This window comes from Falco cherrug, chromosome 15 (genome assembly GCF_023634085.1).
Source record: "Falco cherrug isolate bFalChe1 chromosome 15, bFalChe1.pri, whole genome shotgun sequence".
Lineage (NCBI taxonomy): Eukaryota > Metazoa > Chordata > Aves > Falconiformes > Falconidae > Falco > Falco cherrug.
Window position 1 is genome coordinate 15,609,811 of NC_073711.1, and position 19,464 is coordinate 15,629,274.

The window sequence follows — 19,464 nt, forward strand, 5'->3', positions numbered from 1 at the left end:
GCTAGATGAATTATTGTGCTGCTACAAAATCATTGAAGGTGATGTGATGTTCCTAGATAGCCGAGTAGAGCTACTGCAGATATATATATATCGCTTGCTATATATTATGGTACCTCCTTGCATTTTTTGTTAGTCAAGACTGACTTGAGCATATTCCATTCTTCTACCTTCAGAGACAGTGTATATGTCTCATCAACTTTTTGTTGATGCTCCCATTTCTTGCATTATACTGACACTATTAATGAAGAACTTTGTACCTATTAAGTACCTGAGATGAGTTAACAGACCCACAAGATTACATTTCAAATATTTTCAAGATTTCTCAATTACGTATTTATATTGAAAAACCTGGAGAGAAAATTCCTTGTATTACTGCAGAAAGAAAAAACTTTCACAGTCCTGTACCACCGCTTATGCTGTGATATACTGTAGCCAGTAATGACACCTTCCTGTGAAATGATACAGAATTGCCATCTCCTGCAAAGATCAAGAGAGTAAATATCTAAAACTTTCTTTTGCTTGATTTCTAAGAATTATGATCAGTCTGATTCACTGGAAAATTAAGATCTGCTGCTACAAAAGGAAAACACTGTTAATCAACCTCCTCTGCCACTATTCCCTAAAAGCAACACCACACATTTAATACGGAACCCGCACCATTTTCCTTGTCTAATGCTTAAGCACAAGCATTTTGTAGCTTGTAATAGCTTTCACAGCTTCACTCTCCATGGCTGGAGAGTGCCCAAAAGGCAATTCAAAATGACAGTATCTAGCAAAGCATCTAGCTCTGAACGGAAATCTACTCGCATGTATGTTGGCTCTGCTAATACAAAAGCCACCTGCAGAATCTGATTACATCACCAAACTATGTGGATTTTGCTATTTGTGATTATGGTGGAGTTGTGATATTATGTCTTTGCCGCTACGGACAGAAAAAAGCTTCAAGTACTATGTACCAGAATACTGTTAAGGAAAAAGTCAACAATATCCAAAATGTGGCTGCGAGCTCAAAAACATCTGCTTCGTATACTCAAATTTTTCAGTGCCAGGCATCAACACCATCAGCCTACTGTCCAACCACGGTTTACTATAACCAAGAGAACCTTCACAGGAATAATATCTACAAGAGAAAGTGAGTACTGTCGAGGTGACCCTCAAAGGCCCAAGAAGGGTAAAAAGGCAGAGAAAAAGGGATGTGGATGTGGGGGAGTTGTGCTATGGAACAGAATGAGGTGAAAGATGGAAATGAAATCACAGATTGCCGAGTTAGAGAAACAGCGCAAATGACCATGGCAACAGGGACTAAGAAAGGAGAGTATATGTTAAACAGAGCCTTGGGACAATACAGGTGAAGGATGGAGATGCAAAGCGGGGAAATACAGGCTGGGAGGAGAAGATAGGTGGGTACAGTGGTACAGAGGGACTGGTAGGCATGAAGTTACGGTGTGGGCAATGATGCGGGAGATATTTGACAGTATCAGGGAAATATCCCTGTGGGTAAAATAAACACAGCCACTCAAAAGTTACAAAATGCCATTAGCCTCGGTAGGCATGTGACCCACAAAAAAAGATTTTAGCTACTTACAATCTACCTTTCCTCTCCAGTTATTTTTGTCCTTAGAGACTGTCTGAAAATCTCACATGGAATACGAGGTGACGAAGGGATATCTGGGCCTGCAAAGAGCAATCAACCATATTTCTGAGAAGCAGCAATGGTTAGGTATTAACCCAGATGCTCAGCGTTCAATATTTAAAGGTCAGCATTGTAGCACTCAGCAAGGCAGTACTAATGAATATACTTTAGACACCTAAAATATTTACATCCGAGTTGTACATACCTAGCTATGGTTAGATAAAATGATTTAACTACAGTTAGATGGACGGGTATATGGTGATAGACCATAAGATGGCAAGTGGACAAGGGCAGAATGGCTTTCTACACGAACGTTTAGACTCGGTTTCACAGAAACTATGGTATGGAAAAAAAAGGTACAGATGCCTTCTGTGGCACAGGGTCCCCGTGCCTCTGCGGCAGCCGCGCCGGCCCCGGGGCCCCCTCACCTCACGGCGAGGGCTCTGCCTTTCCCGCCCGCCTCCCAGCGACGTGTGGTTGCCCTGGCCCGACGCGGCTCGGCGGGAGCAGCAGCTCCAAGGGCGCGGCCCCCGCGCACCCGGCCGGCCGCCCCGAGCCCCGCACAGCCCCGGCCGCCGCGGGGGCGCAGGGCGCAGGCGCGTTACCCCGCGGCCCCGCCGTGCGGGGGCTCCTGTGGCGCATGCGCGCGGCGCGACCGCGGGGGGGTCTCCGGGCCGAGGCGCTCCGTTCCCTGAGGCGGCGGCACTGGCGCGGCTCGTCTGTCGGCGAGAGCGGGTGGGGGAAGGGGCCGCCCGCGGCATGGGGCGCTGCTGGGGCCGCCCCCCTCGCCGGGCCCGGCGCGCCCCCGGACTCTGCCTGCGGCGCCGCCCGCGGGGCCTGTAGGGGCGGCCGCGCCGCGCCTGGCCGGGGGGAGCGGCGGCATGAGGAGCCGCGGCGGCCGCCGGCAGTGAATGGGCATCGCGGCGGAGCGGGAGGAGCCGGAGCCGCCGCTGCCGCGATGGCTCAGGAGAAAATGGAGCTGGACCTGGAGCTGCCGCCGGGGAGCGCCGCGGCCCCGAGCGACGGGGGCGGCCTGAGGCGATCCAACAGCGCCCCCCTCATCCACGGGCTCAGGTGAGCGCGGCGCGGCCCGGCCCGCGGCGGCCCCGCAGCCCCGGCGGCGCCTGGGCCCGGCCCGGGGGGTTTGGCCGCCTTGGCCGCCGCCCCGCGGGCTGCCCCGTGTCTGCCCGGCCCCCCCGCTGGGCGCCGCAGCTCCTCACCGGCGTCCCGCAGGGAGACGCGGGGCTCAGCCCGGGCCGGGGGCGTTTCGGCGAGGTGCCCCTCCCGGTGCCCGGGGCTGCGAGGGCGCCGCGGCCGCGGTGCTGTAGCTTCGTTAAAACGCCTGGCTTGTTGTCACCCGGCTGTGCTGTGTAGCTGAGGAGCGCACAGCCGTGTTGCCAGGTCCGTGGCCGTTGCTGTAGCTAAAGCACCGACCCTGCCGTTTTCCCTCATGGTTCAAGTCTGACCCCGAAATACCTCTGCACCGCGTGTGCTTACTGCAGTAAATGCCTTCAGAACAGCCGGGTGAATTCGTTGAAGGTCATTTCATGGCGCCTTGAGAGAGAAAAAAGTTTTACATTTAGTGTAAAACGGCGTGTCAGTTGTCCTGGGGAGAAACACAAGGAGCGGTGCAGGCAGTTTTGCCAGGCTGTTGCCATCGGCCTGTGGCAGGTGGTACCTGCCAGGGGGGTTGGATGTTTGCCATGCGTTCCAGGTTTAGCTTTCTTGCAGCTGATGGAGCAGAGGCAGTGGCAGTCCCAGGCAAGGGCAGGGGGTAACGCTCTCAGATCTGCATGGTCTCTTGGATAGTTTTGTGTTTCCGTAAGTTTCTAACTCGGGGTGCTATTTCTTGCCTCCTCTGGGCTGTCCTGCAGTTGGGAGGTGCCCCCATCAGCTACATGGTGTGGCTACCATCTGAGGTAGTCCTTGTGCTTCTGCTAGTAGTATGTCTGCAGTTTGGGAGAGCATATTGACAATAAACTTCATTAAATGTAGTATAATACGTGATAAATACTTCAGGTTTTTTCTTCAACTTTGTGTTTCTGTAAGGGACTAGATATCAAGTGACAAACCTCATAGATCTTTTGTACCAAAATGGTTAACGGTGAGTTAACAGTTCGGAGAAGACACTGATTCTTGCCTGTTCAGTCATGACTTAATGTTAAGTAAACATAATTGTGGTTCTTTTACACAATCGTAAGAAAACAACTGTTAGTTTACATTTTAATGCAGTATAGAAGTATTGTGAGTGGCAGTTATTACTCAGGGAGATTTCTGACCAGGTAAACTATCTGTAAACGGGGTGAGATGTTTCTCAGCCTTTTACAAGTTGTTTCTTATGGACTGTGAGACCCTTTGCTCCTTAAAAAAAATAAGCATCCCATAACCATGCTGTAAACAAATTGTTTCATTCGGGGTTCAGGCTGGTAGAATGGTAAGCCTCAGCTTTTGCCTCAAAACTGTGCATACGCTATATATTAGGGTTTTATACAAATTAAACTGAAATGTCATTAAACTAATTTGAGGTGGTTGCAGGGGGTTTGCCTGTTTATTAGGAATTTTCCAGCAGAATACTGTTTTTGCAAGGTTGCAGCTCTTGGCAAGAAACTTCAGTTTTTCCCGGAATGGTTTTGTTGGGTAAACTGAAAGAAAAGCTCTTGCTCTTGAACAGCTTGCTTTTTCTACTTTGCCTCCTGTTTTGACGTCTTCATTAACAGGTTTAGTAAGGAGCTTGGAGAATGAGTTACCATAGAGCCAGAGAACGTTTTTAAGCGCAGTATTTTAGATCACTGAAGTTACCTTGCACAGAACTTCTGACTCTTGTTTTCATGCCAAATAAAATTGATTTTCAATAGGAATTGTAAGGATTTTCTGTGAAAGGTAAGTCTGAGATCTGACCATCTCTGATGTATTTGCAAGGGAGATTAAAGGTAAGGATATCTGCAGAGCTTTTTCTCTCCTTCTCTTCTGTTTTAGTTAGCACAGGATATTGAACTCGGCCTATGGTAATGTGTTACAGAATCATTCCAAACTCTTTTCTTGATTCAGACCCGTGATTTCAGGATGTACTGTTTGTGTTGCGTTTGTATACCAACCAGTACACTTACACTAAAAAGAAGTTAGTTTTATCTGTTGGCCTCAGCCAGTAAATCTCATATCTAAACATGATGTCATGGTTCCCTTAAATTTTACCTGTTCCACCCTCTATCAAATGGCAACTGTTTGATCTCTTGTGGGTGTAGACTGAGTAAAACCTCTTTGAAAATTGTAAATTGTGTCTGGTCATTTGTACTGGAAGTTTTGGAGAAAGAGAGTTTTTGCATTCTTCTTGGTGAAAGGCACAGTGCGTATGCCAGTTGCTGTTGGCTTTTATTTCACAGTATGCGTTGTTTATTTACAACCAGCTAAAAGTGATCTAAAACTTATGTGTCTAACTGGTGCATTTTAAACTGGAGGATTCGGAAAGTGTTGTGTCTTGAAAATGCATAATGATTATCAATCTTTAGAACAAGGTAATTCTGTTGGTCAGATTAGTTTTAAGAAATTGTACTTGTGTAGTGCTTTCATTCATCCCAAGTTAGCAGCTGAAACAAGAAGATGCAATCCAGTGACTTCTTGTAATTTAGATCTAATTACAATCTTATATTTGGATCTCTTGGCCTGTGCTGGTAAATTTTAGGCGTGGGGATTGTAGGATTGTGGCTCAAAATTTTTATTCTAGCAACCATAAAACTGAATGTCTGCAGTCACATTCATTAAATGCTGATCAATGGTTGATGATTACACTGGTGTTGACCAGTGAAATTTGCTTTAGGAAGCAATAGAACTAAAGTTGCCTTGAGAAAGGAGCTCATTTTATATCAGATAGCTAATCCTGCGTTTTTAAATGGATGTGCTGCTTCCTGGTTAGAAGCCTGACTGTGGTCAAAAGTCTTAGGGCTTTAAAAACTGGTTTGACTGTATGTTTAGTTTAACCTCTCTTGGAAAAAAGTTCAGAACTTGTTAAGTGTTTGTAGTGATAAGACTTACCGAGATACTGTATTTTTTTAAATTCTATTTTATCTATGGTGGTTTCAGTTGCTAGTTATGTAACATTTATAAATTTGTTCTGTTGAATGACGTTTGAAGCAATGTGCAAGCTGCAGCCATTCCAAACATAATAAATTCCCACAGAAGTGATTAGCCTTAACAATTTTTCTTTTATTCTGAAGACTCGGTATGATTAATTAAAATCATTTACTGAGGTAGCTGGGACTTGGGGGAAGAGCAGTTTGGTTTCCACTCTGCCAACAAGCTAGAAGAGTTCTTATGTATCTGTCTCTCGAGTGCTTTGTCTTGAAATGGTAGCGGTCATAGCATTTGAAACTGAGCTTATATTAAGAGGTACTTTTTGATAGGAGGGAGATGGCTTCTGCATTTGACAAGTGTTTCTTTTCACAGCGATAATTCACAGGTGTTCCAGGCTAACGTTTTGCGAACCCGCAGGAACAGTACCACAGTTATGAATCGTCATAGTCTGGTAAGAAAACTATTAGACTAACCACATTAGGTCCAAAGCAGAAGTGTGCATACAGGATTAAAGAAGAAAATGAGATTGTAGTCTGTGAAACTAATACCACGTGTTTTCAGAAACAAGGCTCTAGACTGTGACATTAATATGCTGTAGCTATAGTGAAATTTTATTTATAGACCATTTAGCCTTAGAGAGTACTTACGTTTCATTGTGACCATAACTTTGTTCATAAAATGCAAGCATATGTTCTAAGATAAAGAAAGGTAGTTTGCAAAGAAAATTAATTATGTGGATGTATTGTTCAGTAATCAATGTGTTAATAATTTCTGATGTTTAAAAAAAGACAGTGATGCTCTGATCTTAATTTGTCTTCTGCATAGTAGTGACTGTATAGACCGTTGTAATCAACAATTTGATACAATAAGATGGAACTGGATGATAGAACATGGATCTTGAGACTTCCAGAATTAATGATTCCATATCTCTTACAGATGCTCATTTGTGATTTCAACTTTTCTCTGATTTCTATTATTACAGCTCCCAAAATCTGAGTCTTAATAATCTAGACCCGTGGTGATGCAACCCAGACAAAATACTGTATTGGTTTAGTATTGTACAAATTGTGGTAGAAAGGTGTGCTTTTGACTGATTTAGAACACCTGCACAGGTTCACATAGACAGTGTGGTTTGCTAACCCTTAAATGGTTAGGGTATACAGGGTAGTTATTTCCCCTGCCTAAAAGGAATTTTTGGTCAGACTTATATGTATAACCAGAAACGTAACTTTTCCCGTAAGACAGCCTTAAGAAGCCAGTAGATGTGGGATAACACCCAGCTACATTCAGTTGATTATTAATGTTCTGGAAAAGTTAAGCTATGTTGGAGTGTGAGACAAGTGGTATCAAGTTTAAGTATGGGAAACAAAGTCCCTGTAATGCTAACAGCAATTATCCTGTTTCTTAATTACCTTTTGAAGATGCTTTAGAAGTAATTTGTTAGCCCCATGTTACTGGTTGAAAAATACTACTCTCCTATTTTCTCGACCGATGCCCTTTAGCTAAAATTCTGGTTTAAAATCAGGACAACTACTTCAGTAAAGGTTTGCATCTGTATCAGAACCAGAACAGTTATGTCAAAGTCTAGGAGGGCTGGTGGAAAAGCCTTTCTCCTGCTAGGGTATAAAACCTGGTAGAATGTATTACAGTAAAGATTTCTTAAACAGTCTCTTTATATATACTTTTTTAGAGTGGCAGCTTAGGTTAGATTTGTTTATGCCTGTGGTCAGATGAAAGGAGAAACAAAGGCGAAATCTCAGTTTATTGTGTTTACTTCTTGAAGATCCACAACTGTTGGGCAAAAAAGATGCTAATTTAGGATGCATTGCCTGGAACTTGCTGGGAAGCAGGAACTATTTTACTGATGGGCTAGCTCTTCTGGCTGGCTGTCCCTAACAGAAGCTGCAGCCTTCTGGACTGAACCAGTGTTCCCATCTTCACGGGATGATGTCCTTAACCCTTCACCTCACTTTAAGATTATTAAAAAGCATCCTGAAAGTTAACTTTCTTCACTCCAAGCTGACCAGGTGCTGACAAAATACAGTTATTTTACTTGCGCTAAAAATCAAGTGTTCCATTGACTGCTAGATCAGTGCCTGGTCCACTTTGAAATATTTCTTTGGTTATGGTCTAGTTTATGGTTCTCCTGAAAATGTCAGGGAGGATGGAATTGGAAAAGAGTGTAGAGATTATCTCATCCTTCTGTGGTCTTAAACCAGGATCATCTGTAGATAAATGATTTTGTGAAAACAATTAAACTTTCAGCATTAAGGACTGTAAGCAACCTCACTTGGTATTCTTGCTGTAGCAAAGACGTAAGTGTAGTTTTATGATCTGAAGAGATATTCTAAGGAGCTAGATGACATCTAATTTGGTAAATTAGATTTTACAATAAATAGGGGATAAAGTGTACTTCAAAAATTTTTTTTGTGTTTAGGAAAACTAACTCAAGTTTTATTGCAGTGTTAAGGTCTAATAAAGAGGTGAAAAGATTCAGTAAGTGACTGAAACTTTGTTAATTTAGTTATTATAAGTACAGCTAAAATTTTATGTTTTGTTAAACCTTGGGGGAAAAAAAAATGATTAATTGTATAATCTGGGTTGTGTTCACTGTCATGGAAACAATGGGAGTTGCTAAAATACTCTGATAACTAAAGGTTATATCCTATCTAACTGCATCTTCAGGGCTATTGTGCTTGTCCCAGTTGCTCAGCTGAATTCTAAAATCTTTTCTTTTTTGGGTAGCTTCTCCAAGTCTCAGACTCCAGCTCTTTTGTAATGATGACTGCAGGGGCAGCTATGCCATTTTGGCTGGGACTTAATCTCCAGGTTTCTGACACTGTATGTAATTGCTGAGGAAGGGTCAGCTGGGCTCAGTGTCTGCTGTTGATTTCCTTCCAGAAGGTATCAGTGGCTTCTAGTGAATAAATGTTTTGGGGGTTTTGGGGTGGTTTTTTTGTGTGTGGTTGGGGTTTTTGGTTTGTTGTTTAAGCAAAGCGTTTTAGCCTGTGGTTAGATGTTTAGGTACTGTTTCAGCAAAAGTTGGTTGATGTATTTATTTGTTTATTTGAAGCCCCAGAAATGCCTGTGTTGGCAGAAGCAAGGGAGCACTGCAGGGGCGGCAGTGGAAGGAAGGGCAGAGGCGCGTGGGGCAGGGGACCTTGGCAGTGGTGCCTGCCAGGCTGGCGCTTCTGAAACTTTACCTTCAGTGGAAAACATTGTTTAACCTACTGGGGAAGGGGTTTCTCTGCCATATGACAGTCTAATAGTTTGTGATGGTTTTTATTAAACTTTGTGCTCACTTAAAACACTGGGGATTTGGGTAGTGTAATTTTAACAAATGGTTCAGTCTGCTTTAGCAAGTATCCGTTCAAAAAAGTCTGAGGTTTCTTTTCAGGAGAATTAAATCAAAGGACTATGAATGGGGAAAAGTGAATTTTAAGCACGGACAAAATAAGGATGATTACTTGTTGGAGATGAGATGTAGGATCCTCAGAGTTAGTGGGTGTAGTCAGTGCATTAGATCCTGCAAAACAACACTTAACTGTCTTTTGATTATTTTTATTTTACACTGTGAGCCACGGGTTTCATATATATTCTATAAATGTTAAACCTTAAAGTATGTGGAGCACAGTCATAAAATTAGAATAGAATGAGTGGAACAAATTTCTACTGTGGAGTGACAGAGTGAATAGGCAGGAATGTCCTGTTGTCTGAATCCTTTTCCCTGTGTGAGAATCGAGGTCGACTCAAGGTCCACGTTGGCTGGTACAGCTTGGAGGAATTGTTATTTAGGTGCACTGGATTTTGGGGAGCCTGATGTAATAGTAAAGCTGACCTAAACTGGACTTGAGAAGTAGCAAATCAAGACATTATAGCTACTAGACTTCAGTAGTATATATTATGACGACTAAATTCTGGCACATACATTTGACATCCTCTGTGTGAGTCTCATAGGCTAGTATCCTTTGTGAGAGGAAGGGCGTGATGTCTTGATGTTTGTTTTTTTAGCGGGAGGATTCTGGATATATGAAGCATTAATAGTCTGTGATAACTGACCGTAATCTTTTGTGTAAGGCCGCAAAATCTTTGTGTTCTCCGTGAAGATGTTGCAGTAAATGGTTAACTGAATGTTTCTTAGTTTCCCAGCATTAGCATAATGAAGAGCTGTTTTGTGAAGGGAGGAAGCTTCATACTGCATAAAGTATATAAACACTTAGTAATAGCACAAACCTTACTTGCTGAACGCACATCCAACTTAAAAAGACATCTTGTCTTTTGGAGGGGTTGTCAGCTTACAGAAAAGAAGTTAAACCTCTGTTCAAAGCTGTAGCTTGGACATTTTTATCCCTGAATGGGTTATGACAGTCAGATACTTGAGGGATGGAAAATATATGAAAGGTAATTATATTTTGGTAAAATAATAATTGTTAATTACTTGGGTTTGAGTGTGCAGTTTTGGATCCTAGTATTCCAGTGGGATCTTGACGCAAAACTGACAGAATTAACAGAAGACCATTTTCAGTGGCATCTTCTCTGTTTTCACCCCAATTGGTGAAGCTTTTAAGAAACCATAAAGAAGGTCTTTAATTCTTTGTTAGCTGTCTAGTAGCTGATTTTTTTTCACCTGTCCAGGTACTTGTTTATAGGCAGACAACAATCCAGAAACCTTTTTGCACAACGCGTTGTTTTGGGTTTGTATTTTTTAAGGATCTTTGGGGAGTCCTCTGGATCACTTAAATGAAAATATTCTGAATCACTTAAATGAAAATATTTATGCGACTGTATATATTAAGAGTGGCAGTGTGCTGGTTGAACACAGCTTAATTCTGCAGAGAAGGCTGTGACTTCTGGTTGCCTGGAAATGAAGTGAAAGCCAAACCGATACCAATTACCATCTGTGAGCATACAAAGCAGTATAATATGGGAATATATATTATCATGTCCTTGTAAGTAATTAATGTAGTTTATATATCCTGAGAGCGTTATAAGTGGTTTGGTGGTGTTAATGTTTTTTTCATTTGGGATGGCACTATAGCATGGTTACTAACATTCCTGCACCTTTCCCTCTCTTCTCCTGTAGTTTCTAAGCATGTTTCAGTTGTATGTGGCTTTGTTTTGCAGTTTGTGCCATCATCTCCTATCCGTATTCCTAGCAGCCGTCTTCATCAAATCAAACAGGCAAGCACAGATTCTAATTTTTTAAATTTTTTTTTTATTTTTTAGAGGTGGTTGGTTTATTTGCAGTTAACGTGTAAGTCCTTCAAATGGTTATTATACATTTTACTTTGAAACTGTAGTAGAGTCTGCAGCAGTCTGTCACTTCAAGGTGTTCCCAAAAGTAAAAGCTGTATCTTGTCTGCAGAGTTGCAAATTTCATGATTTAGCACACATCTTATAGTAAGAAGAAGATTTGAGGAGAAAGAGGAATCTTAAAATGGCCATTTTAGAAAGGAAGCCTTTAATGTAAACCCTTAGGGTAGTTTCACCAAGTTTTTGGCAGCAGCGCCAGCATAAATATTCAGGGCCAATAACAAAGTGTTCCTTAACTTGTGTTGCCACAAGACTTTTGTGCAGCCAGAAAATGAACTGGATAAGGAAGCACTCTGGCTAAAAAATAGTTTGGACTCTTCTGGCTGGGCTATTTTTCATCTGTATAATTTTCTTATCCAGATCACTGTATTTGTGCTGTCACAGCAGGAGCACAGGGGGAAGGGCACCAGAGCAAACACTTAGGAAGGGAGGGGGGGTGTGTAGCAAATACCTGGGTAGGCTTAAATAGCACTGCTACCAGACAAAGACCACAGTCTCAAGGGTCAAGTTTTAAAATCAACAAGCTCAAACTCTTGTGGCTCCTCCATTTTATATGTCCACTTTTTGACAGTAGAATATTTATTAAATTGGCTTGGAGAGGCTTGATTTTTTTATACATATGTATTATTTATTTTTTTTTAGCTTGCTAGTTTTCAATGGATAGGCTTGATTTTTACAGGGTGAAAAGTTAAGAAAATGATTTAATACTTTGGACAGCATTTTCAGGGTATGACATCTGAAGTGATGGAAGGCATTTCTGCTTCCCACCTCAGGTATTTGAGGTGTATGCATAATAAACCTGAAGAAAATAACTGCTTGCTTTTATGTAAATTATTTACTGGCTTAGAGAGACTTGAGCACTCGGGTCAGTTGTAGAGCTGTTTCATCAACATAAAAAGGCTTAGGATTAATATGTGAATTTGATGAGAGCAAGGGAATAAACTCCTATGGCTCTGCTATATTACATGAAGTAAAGTTGGTAATTCAGTTTTTGGAAAATACTTCTGTATTCATACTTGTTCCATACATTTAATAAAGTGAACAATTATATTTTCTAATTTATGTTTGATCATTAAATTCACAAGTTGAAATTCCATATCTTGTATACTTGCAGAGATGGGAACCTGTGTGATTTACTTCTGATGTCTTTCAAATCTTAGCAATAATCACACGTAGTAAGACTCTTCATATGATGAAGATTGTGAAGATGTTTAGTTGAACTTCTATTCTTGAACTGGTCTGAATTAGGGAACGCTAATTCACTCAACAGACTGGGTAGCATTCAGTTAGTTTTAAGGAATGGTATCTATCTCGAGGGGATTGAGTCAAGTTTGTACTTCAACTTGGTGTTAATGTTTAGTTTAATTTTACACCTTTGATCCATTTTAGTAATATTTTATGGGTACTTTAGAAAAAAACCTACTAAATCCCAAATTCATTGTGTACAATGCACTGTATTGCAAATGAAATGCTGACAAGTGTCTAGTTAGTTAGAATAAGGTAAAGAATTCAGCCATGCTTTTGAGGATTATCTGTACCAGTTTCCATTTTGTGAAATAATATTATGCAAGTCTGCATAAAGATACTCTAGAGTGTGCAGAATTTTTGGTTCATAATATCATTGTTCAGTTTTGTAACTACCTCTTGGATAGTAATGAAAATAAAAAAGCTGGTTGAGAAATAACAACTCACATAAGCACTTTTTATGCAGTGGTCTCTTTTGCTATATCTCTTTCCCATCCTCTCCCCCTGGCTCCTTTTTGTGTAGTGAGAGCTTAAGGTTATTGTTGCTTAACTGAGTTGAATTAAATTTTCTGCATACCAAAGTGAAATGAAACTAGAGCTTTTCTGATTTGCTGTAGCAAAGCACTTTTTTAAATCTAATTTTTCATCTGCTAATATTTTAGGAAGAAGGAATGAATTTGATGAACAGAGAAACAGTACGTGAAAGGTAAGCATTAAGGCAAACTAGAATACTTAATGCAGTCTTCTATGGGCCCAGGACAATAAATTTCTTTTCTTCTTTATAGGGAAGTGCAAGTAGCAATGCAGATGAGCCACTCATGGGAGGAGAGCTTGAGCCTGGTAATGCATGCATTCGTGCTTTAATTTGTATTTCTATTATCAGTATCAGGACACTAAAGACTCTGTCATCTCAATATTTTCTTTGACAGTTTGACCTGCAATTAAGGTGTTAGTATATCACTGCTTTTGATCAACAATTTTTCACACTAACAAGGCCCAGAATTATCGTTGTTCAAGGATACATGTGGTTTCCTTGGGCTGGTGTGTCAAAAGAAAATTGCATGGATGTCTGGCTGTTTGAATTTTCTTCCATGTTCTGCTTTTTTTGTTGTTGTTGTTAAGTGTAAGCTTATAAATGGCTACCTAAAAATTGTTAACATGGTGGAGGATAACTTTGGAATTGTACTCAATTCCACACCAATCAGTCCTTTTCATGTTGCCGTACTTGCTCATAAGATTATTTACATGTACTGTTTACAGAGCGACAATGATTTTGAAAAATCATCATCACCAAAGCAAGTAGACTTTGTCCCAGTTTCTCCAGCTCCCTCACCTACCAGAGGAATAGGCAAGGTGAGCAAAATGTGGGAATAATGGCTTTAACTGGAGTAGTGCTAAATAATGCAACTGAATTAGTAGCAAAAGATTAAGCCACCTGCTCCTTTCTACCTCAGCTGCAAACAAGAAACTAGAGAGTAAACAAAAAAAAAACCCCTAAAACCCCTAAACAGAAAATACCAGCTAGCAGTTGCAGATCTTGTGGATGTGAATTTCTGTAGACTGTTCAACTGTTAATCTGTGGTTAATAGACCTTACTCTTTACTTGCCTTCCTGTTGGAATAAGAGGAAGGGGCATACGTTCCTATTTTGCGAAATAAATCCTTTTCAATTTGCATGTATTCTGCATGAAGATGAACCTGTCCCATTTTTTAACGCTCAGTAACAAAAAGTGGTATCTCAGTATACCCAGCCGTATTGACTGGTTGCTTAAATTGCTAATGGGTTGCTTATTTACCTGCCATAAGGATCAGTTGTTACCATATGGGTGTGATAGTGTTTATACATAAATAACTCAAACTGTTTTACTCTCAGCAATGTTTCTCACCCTCTTTGCAAAGTTTGGTGAGTAGCAGTGGATTACCTCCAAGTCCTAGCCCAAGTCCAACAAGGCGATTTTCAAGGTAAGTACCAATCATGTCAATAATAGCAAATTGGCGCAGCTTGTTCACAGTAGGCTTTTGAAATACCAGAAATTTATATACATAATTTATTTCTAATCACAAATACAACTTTATATATTTATGTAAACTTTAGATTTTACAGTGCTCTAAAAATCCTCATGTCATAAAACTGGGAAAATGGACTGCGTCGTGGCATCTGTCTTCTCATGTAGTTTCTACATTGTTCTTAATCACATTTATGTAACTGAATTGAATCTGAAGGGAAAATGAAACCAAAGCAAACAGATTCAGTTTGTTTCTGATTCTGGTTTTAGCTGCATTGGATGTTGTTTTGAGTGACGTGGGCAAACAATTAAATTTTATTAGGCCCTAATAGCTCAGCAGAGTAGCCTGTCGACTAAGATCTGGTCAGTGCCTAGACGTGGCTTTTAGACTGCGCCAGCTGTGAAATAATGTGATTAAACTTTTTCTGTTAGGGTCTATACTTCCTCGTCTGTCTTCGGGAGGGGGGTGGGAAGGACTTATTTTGGATAAGCTGGTTTAATGCCTATTTTCTTAATGTTTTCCACTTGGTAGTTTATCAGAGTATATTTTTTTACATGTTTTCAGTCTTCCTTTATTAGTGGTGATATCAGTATAGCATATGCCTTCTTTTTAGCAGGAGAAGCCAGAGTCCAATTAACTGCATTCGACCAAGTGTTCTTGGGTCAATAAAAAGAAAAGGTACAGTATTTGGTGCTGGCGCTTCAGAGTGACTAGAAATAGAAGGTGTTACAGATAACCAAGTAAACATAATGGTTGGTAGGGATAAAGCAGACAAATCAGTTTTTACCGTTCCATAAAATGAATAGCTGTTCTGTTCAAATGCCTTTCCATTGCTGTATTCATATCAGTCTGATAAAGCTAATGTAACCTGCTTAACAAAACAAGAAATACAACTATTGGTATATTTAACTGAACAAATAGAAAATTTTGAAAGTCCTGGCTAACTGAAGCACACAGGTACTATAGATTTAAAATCACTCTTCAAAACCAAAAGCTTATGCAGAGACCTAGTAGACACCTTACAGCTTTACCGGGAAGTGTTTCTTTATCTTCCTTCGTTTTTCTTCAAGTTTAACTTCTGGTAATTTTATTGTATCTGTTTTTATATGTTCATGCCTCACCTTTGTAACAGAACACTTCTGGCTCTGAGAAAACTTTAAAAGTACTTTTATCAGATTTCTGTCGTAGCCAGTTTAAGCACATATTTATTCTCCCTTCTTCTAGAGTATTTGGGAATCAATATGTAAGTTTAGTGATAATCCTGAACCTTGTTTTTATTGATTGCAAGAGGAAGACAAGCTTTCCTTATTCTCGGCTTCTCTGTGTTGGTGGAGCTAGTCGGTGAACTGATCGCTGCATGAACTGAAACGAAAAGATTTTGCTTTGCTACTGAAGAATAAATATCTGATAACTAAACCTCAGTTCATAAGTCACTAAACTTTACTGAAGGTTGGAGTAAAATGTTTCCAAGAAATAGTCTTTAAAATTTCAGCATCAAACTTCTATGTTATACATATAAAATAATCTCTCATCTATTGTAATAAGTTTGAACCTCTATTCTCTTTACTCTGTAGAGTACATTGAAAGTAGATTTTAGTTTAAATGAGTAGTAATTTTTATCACTCCTTATCTCTTACCAAAGGTGTAACAGAGATAGAAGATCATCCAAAAAGATTATTCCAAGGATCCACCAACATGCTTTCCCCTGAAGTTTCACATCAGGTGGACCTTGGGGGATGGTAAATGCTCTGCTATTTATTGTGTTGATCTCATCAGAAGCATTACAAGTCTCTTCATCTCGCAATGATTATGCTTGAAGTTGGGGGGGGGGTGTTTTTTTGTTCTTTTAATACAGATATCTCATAATTTTGCAGCACTGAAATTACCACGGTAAACAGGGAGTAATATTTGCTACAATTTTATGATTTCTGGGACTGACTGTTAACATGCTTCACATGTGGAAGTTGGGCCTGTTTAGGAAAAGATACCTCATGGCTGGCAATTTTTGGAGTTGAGTTTCAAATTGCATTAGCATTCATGTTTGATTACTTGTGGGTAGATTGGGGTGTTTTTCTTCTTTTTTCTTTTTCCTTGCTCTTAGTCGCATGGGAAAATTAGCCTGTCTGACCCTCTCTGTGAGGAAGAGATAAAAAATACTAGGTTAAAAAATCATAATGATTTTGCATAGTAAGAGATTTTGATTTAGTATTTCAGTCACGAGGTTAGTAATACCTAGGGAGTGCTCACACAACTGTCAGGGCAGGGCTGTTTACGGTACTTCTGTCCTTTTTGCCTTACAGCTAATGTACATAGCTGTGCACGAGCTTTGAGCCCATTGCAGTGGCAGCAGTAAAACAGGTGTTTTAAAGGTACTTTCAAGACATCACATTTTTGCACACCCTATCCACAGCAGGCACAGCAGTGCAGGTTCAGTTGCTGCATCTTGGTTTAGAAGATGGTAATTTAAAAAAAAAAAACAAACACTTCGATGCTATTACTGATCATTATCACCTGTAGTTACAATTTTGTGTCCTGTGAAATACATAGTGAACAGTACAACTCCAGTGCGTACAGTTTATCGTCAGCTCTCCTGGCAAAAGAGGCCTCTGAATATATGCTAGCCCAGGACCTTGTAGGAGATGGGGTAGAGCTTGCAATGGGTTGCTCAGCCTGGTGCTTCTAATCTGTACATCGTTCCTGTGTGAGCTGAAGGAGGAAATTAGCATCATGTTATCTGTTTGGAAGTAACTGCAGGGTGCAGATTTATTTCAAACCATAGGGCTTTACTGTTTTTTCAAAGGCGACCATTTTTTAAAATGGCTTTATAATGAATGGAAGCTAGTATTTGAAACTTATCAGAAAGAGTACCTTACATTCCTCATATCTCCGTGTTACTCTGTTTTCAGTCTGTCGTCACATGCTCTTGATGACAACAGAAGCAGTGCAGGCTCTTCCTGTGACTCACCAGCTGAAGTTGGCACCAACACAGACTCTCCAGTCTCACTATCGGACTCCAGATCTTTTTTACCAGTAGATCTTATGGCTAAGTTACCTATTAATTGAGAAACAGAAGTCTGCTAATGGACACCAGGAAACAAGCTGGATATCAACAAGACTTTCTGTTGTGTTTAACTGATTCTGTTCCTCATAGGAACTTCCAGAAATGTTATTTCTAGAAAACTTCCAGAATAGTTCCTTGAGGAGGAATTCACATTTCTAGTGATTTGTATGACATTTACTAAAATACAGTAAGCATTTGAATTGCAGACGTATTTCATGCTATCATCAGTAAGCAAGCTGTTGATTTATAATGGATATTGTCTTGTTGGCGTAAGTTACAAAATGTGACGTACAGAATGTGTGTATGTTCTGCTTGTGGAAGGCTTGGCTTTCCAACAGCCACCAGGCAGTGTCCTCACTAACATAAGCTGGTGCTTATGTAGTAGCAGATAACTTTGGCGTTTGTCCTCAGTCTGAAACTAAAGAAGCAGCTTACTAATTTCTTTTTATTCCCTGAGTGTAAGATATTTATGGTTTTTATTCCTCATATGAAAGGGGGAGTTTCGGGGGGGGGCGGAATTGATTCTTGTGTTCTGATTGGCTGTTAAATCTGTGTTCTAATAGGTGTCAAAAGAACAAGTTGGTGAATTGTCAACTTAAATTTGTATGTTGGATTTTATTCATGATCATGACTGCTATTGTGACTAAATTCAAATGAGGTGTGGAACACTCCTCTGGGTTTTTGTATTATTTTCTTTTTCTTCCCCATTTAGATGATGTATTAGAGTGGTAGATGCTCTGTTAAAGGTCTTTTGATAGGGAAAAATAGTAATAATGTTTGGAATAAAACGTTAAATCCTGAGGCTTTAGTATTTAGTACTTCAGAAGTGCTTTATTTTACCAGACAGTATTCATCTTCATATGACTTCTGTTGGACAAATACAGTGAGGAATCTTGAATGCCTTTTTACAGGCTGAGGTGATCAAACATGTTTAATCTATGTTTAGTCTCATGCCACTTCGTCAAACAGTGGCATCAAGTTATTTCTGCTGTTGAAAATGTCAGACACTGATCGGAAGCCTAGAATTTGGTAATCTGAGATGTTTCAGGATTCTTTTACTGTATTTGAAAAGTCAGTGCGTTGAGGCATCCTGAGCTCAACTCTGAAATTCCCCAGACAGGAGGAGAAATCTGCAAACCCCACCATAAGCCACGTGTCAGATTTTCCAGTGGGAACCTCATTTTGGTGGTTGTCTCCTGTTAAGCAATTGAGTGTCCCCAGCTGCGTCCCCATTTGTACATCTGTGTGTGTCTGTACTATGTGGTTTTAAGCCTTCTCTTCAGAGCGGTTAGTAAGAAAAATGTTTTATTTTTAAACACTGAATCTTTGTAATGTGTATTGAACTGAGAGAGGTATAGAAACTTCCTGAGGTTGGAGAAAAGCTCACTTTGAACTCTGCTGTGAAAGGTTCACATGGATGAAGTTTTGATTGACATCAGTCATCAGAATTAGAAATGGATGACTTGGAGGGCAAAGGCCTGCTGACCTGAGGGCCGGTGACCAGTTTCTGTGTGTCCTTATCGTAGAAAGAAAATAGAATGTATTTTAATAGTGTTACTCAGTTCAAGTAAGATACGACACGGTTTAGTTATGATTTCATTCCTCTTAAGTTATTGTAATAGTCAACGTCCCAATTGCAGTTCCTTTTTAAATTCAGACTGTCCTTCATCCCTGTGGCAGATGGACAAGCTTGTGTTTAATGTCTGTTTGCTCTGTCTAATATGGCATAGTTTGCTTCGCTATTTCAGGTATGTGCCAAAGAGTCGCTGTGCATTCACTATTTTGTGGTGAGGGCGAGACTTTTTTTTTTTTTTTTTAAATCTTGCTTATTTTTTAAGACTGAACCTCCTGGTGTCTCTTCCAGTCTTTTTTAAAAGGTGCATCAGTAGAGGAGTTTAATAGTTGCGTGTGGGTCAACTTGTCTCTCTTCTGTTGAATATTTATGCTATTTTTCAAATAAGTGCCAATAAATGGAAAAATAAATGTGTTTTACTGTTTCTGCACTTTGTTAGAGAGGTAACCACGTTCTTGTTTTCATCTGTGATTAAATGTTTTCCTTTTTAAATCGGAATATCTATTGTAACCCACTTCCACCCAGTCTAGTTTACATTGAAGTTGGCCTTAAAACCTGCGGCAGA

General features: G+C 40.2%; 1 protein-coding gene across 4 annotated transcripts in view; it reads left to right on the plus strand.

Annotated features, from left to right (window-relative positions):
- LOC102046419 (P2R1A-PPP2R2A-interacting phosphatase regulator 1) overlaps window positions 1–19,313 on the plus strand; it is a 180,665-nt gene extending 161,352 nt beyond the window's left edge. Inside the window, exons 1-11 of one of the 4 annotated variants that reach the window (XR_008735195.1) lie at window positions 2,281–2,707; window positions 6,074–6,152; window positions 10,826–10,882; window positions 12,922–12,965; window positions 13,045–13,099; window positions 13,520–13,612; window positions 14,132–14,220; window positions 14,879–14,943; window positions 15,908–16,004; window positions 16,566–16,634; window positions 17,172–17,305. Coding sequence is in view for 3 of the 4 variants with exons in the window: in XM_055727158.1 (XP_055583133.1) it covers window positions 2,592–2,707; window positions 6,074–6,152; window positions 10,826–10,882; window positions 12,922–12,965; window positions 13,045–13,099; window positions 13,520–13,612; window positions 14,132–14,220; window positions 14,879–14,943; window positions 15,908–16,004; window positions 17,172–17,328 (852 nt within the window). In the remaining variant the exon portion in view is untranslated. Of the gene's footprint in view, window positions 1–2,280; window positions 2,708–6,073; window positions 6,153–10,825; window positions 10,883–12,921; window positions 12,966–13,044; window positions 13,100–13,519; window positions 13,613–14,131; window positions 14,221–14,878; window positions 14,944–15,907; window positions 16,005–16,565; window positions 16,635–17,171 lie in introns of those variants that run through there. The other 3 variants (XM_055727158.1, XM_055727157.1, XM_055727156.1) reach the window with 3 other exon arrangements.
- Window positions 19,314–19,464: the final 151 nt, after the last annotated feature.